Source organism: Notothenia coriiceps, unplaced genomic scaffold (assembly GCF_000735185.1).
Source record: "Notothenia coriiceps isolate Sejong01 unplaced genomic scaffold, NC01 NC01_scaffold00024181, whole genome shotgun sequence".
Lineage (NCBI taxonomy): Eukaryota > Metazoa > Chordata > Actinopteri > Perciformes > Nototheniidae > Notothenia > Notothenia coriiceps.
The window spans coordinates 1-3,050 of record NW_011356882.1 but is presented as its reverse complement, the minus strand read 5'-3'; the positions used below and the strand labels follow the sequence as shown (position 1 = coordinate 3,050).

General features: G+C 57.0%; 1 protein-coding gene across 1 annotated transcript; it reads right to left on the bottom strand.

The window, feature by feature from the left end:
- Positions 1 to 218: 218 nt before the first annotated feature.
- On the bottom strand, positions 219 to 2,960 carry LOC104954910 (uncharacterized protein K02A2.6-like; the record flags this gene model as incomplete). The annotated part of the gene is made up of 1 exon (XM_010782114.1): positions 219 to 2,960. A coding segment is annotated over one exon (2,742 nt), but the record flags the coding sequence as incomplete, so codon positions are not given.
- Positions 2,961 to 3,050: the final 90 nt, after the last annotated feature.

Genomic DNA, 3,050 nt, shown 5'->3' with positions numbered 1-3,050 from the left:
GGGAATCTGCCAATAGCCTTTGGTTAAATCCAGCGTCGTGTAAAAGCGAGCGTTGCGTGCTCAGGATAGAGGCACAAATATAACGCCATAGGAGCAGGAGTTTTATGAAAGAAAATATATTTCTCGACCCGGGGCATTGGATAAGCATCAAATTTGGACACCTCGTTCACCCTGCGGTAGTGCACACAGAACCGGATTGACCCGTCGGACTTACGTACCAGCACGACGGGGCAACACCAGTCACTGGTGGACTCTTCTATCACTCCCATCTCTAGCATAGCCTGAAGCTCCGCCTGAACAATTTTCCTCCTGTGTTCAGGCAGCCGATAGGGCCGTGAACGAATGGCCATGCCCGGGGGCGTTTCTATGCGGTGGTGTATGAGAGAGGTGCGCCCTGGCAGCATAGAGAACTCGTTGGCAAACTGCCTTTGCAACGAAGCAACGTCTGCTCTCTGGCCCGGTGAGAGATTGTCGCCACAACAGACCGGGGCTACTTTGTTGCTTTTAATGACCTCCGGTCCCAACTCATCTCTCTCAATCACCGTGGTGGCCAGAGAAACCGACGCCACCTCCCTCCATGCTTTCAGGAGGTTAAGGTGGTAAATCTGTGTTGCTCCCCCCCTGTCAGAACGCACCACCTCATAATCTACGTCCCCCACTCGTCGTGTGACCACGAAGCGTCCTTGCCACTTGGCGAGTAGTTTAGAGCTAGAGGATGGGAGTAATACAAGCACTTTATCTCCCGGTGAAAATTGTCTCAGTTTCGACCCTCTGTTGTACAGGCGCTGCTGACGTTCCTGAGCCTGGAGCAAATTCTCCCGTGATATCTGCCCCAGTGAGTGGAGTTTTGCTCGCAGGTCCATAACGTACTGTATTTCGTTCTTACTGGTGCTTGGACCCTCCTCCCAGTTTTCCTTAACTAGGTCCAAAACACCCCGGGGCTTCCTACCAAATAACAGCTCAAAGGGAGAAAATCCCGTGGAGGACTGGGGCACCTCCCGCACTGCAAACAACAGAGGATCTAGCCATTTATCCCAATTACGGCTATCTTCGTGAACGAACTTACGAACCATGTTCTTTAGTGTTTTGTTAAACCGTTCCACCAGGCCGTCGGTCTGCGGATGGTAAACACTAGTCCGTATTGAATGGACGCCCAATAGTTCATACAGCTCGCGTAGTGTGCGTGACATAAACTGTGTGCCCTGGTCAGTCAGGATCTCTTTCGGGATCCCAACTCGGGAGATAATGTGAAACAGTGCCTGCGCGACGCTCTTTGCAGAGATATTACGCAGCGGCACTGCCTCGGGATATCGCGTTGCATAATCCACTAGGACTAGTACAAAGCGATATCCCCGTGCACTCCGGTCTAATGGCCCGATGAGGTCCATACCAACTCTCTCAAAAGGCACCTCAATCAATGGTAACGGGCGCAAAGGCGCTCTGGGGATGGCCGGCGGGTTAACCAGCTGACATTCACGGCAAGATGCACACCACCGCTTCACATCTGCGCGAATGCCCGGCCAATAAAATCGGGCCATTATCCGGTGTAGTGATTTGTCGTACCCTAGGTGACCTGACATGGGGTTATAATGAGCCGCCTGGAAAACCATTTCCCGACGGCTTTTTGGCACCAACAACTGGGTATTTATCTCTCCTGTCTGTGTGTCATGGCTTACACGATACAGCCTGTCCCTAACCACCGTAAAGTGTGGGTGAGTGAGTGCTGCGTTTGGGTGTAGCTGGGAGCCATCAATACTCACCACCTGGCCGAAGGCGTGCTGAAGGGTCTCGTCCCTCGACTGTTCGAGGGGGAAATCTTCCACGGGAAACACCAGCGGGTCCAGAGGGACCTCCGCGGCCCCCTCCGTGTCCGTTTCCCCCTCGATGTCGTCAGCCGCCTCCGACTCTCCACTAAACACAGCACACAACTCACATTTCCCTGCCGTCCGTGAACGCACCCCCATAGCCCCCGCTAGCTTAGCAAACCCCGGCCAATTCGTTCCCAAAATCAGAGGGTGCGTAAGGCGAGTGCTAACTCCAGCCCTGACTCTATGCTTTTTCCCCTTATAAGAAATTTCCAGCGTCACCTCCGGGTACTGGTGAATATCCCCATGCACACACCTCACCTTCACCCACGATGCTTCAATCAATGCCCCAGTCCGAACCAGGTGCTGATGGATCATCGTCTGATTACAGCCCGTGTCCATCAGAGCCTGGTGTGTACACCCCTGTATACATACCGGTATACGGTACGTCCCTTCCAAATCGGGGGAGGCAACTGGCGGTCCTGCAACCCGAACCAGCTGTCCGACCTCCATGAGAGGACACTCCCGTCGGAAGTGGCCGGGCTGCCCGCACCGCCAGCAATCCTGCCCTGACGTCTGAGGAGCCCCCCGTGGTGCCGGACGACCAGAAGCGTAGGCCGGACTCTGGGGAGATATAAAAACAGGAGGGTAAGGTAGAGCTAGGGGGGAAAGTGTCGGGGCTGCGGGGTTGGGGCCGTGTGATGGTGGGGAGGGAAGGGCAGCTGCTCCAGGAAACCTCCTCCTCGGGGCTGGGACGGGTCTGCCCACTGAGACGGCTGGTGGTCGGGGCTCCTCTTTCATGCTCCGCCGGGGAAGCGAGAGGTGATCCTCCGCGAGGACGACGGCTGCTTCCAGGTTGGCGGGGCGATGGCACTGGACCCAATTCGCCGTCGAAGATGGCAGGCCGGCGATTAACTGCTCCAGCGCCACCTGCCCGACGACTTCCTCAGCGGAGCGCACCCCCAGCTGGAGCCAGCGGCTCGCTGCATCCAGGAGCCGCTGCGCGTAGGAGAAGGGCCGGTCAGCGTCCTCGAAGGGGAGGGCCCGGAACCGGCGGCAATGTCCCTCTGGCGTGCTGCCAAGCCGGTCCAGGATGGCCTTCCTTAGATGCCGGTACACATGCCGAGAGGCTGCTGGCAGGCTGTGGGCGGCTAGCTGCGCACTCCCAGATAGCAGAGGCAATAGCCGCGCTGCCCACTCCTCCTCCGGCCACCCGCACGCCGCCGCTGTGCCCTCAAAGATGTC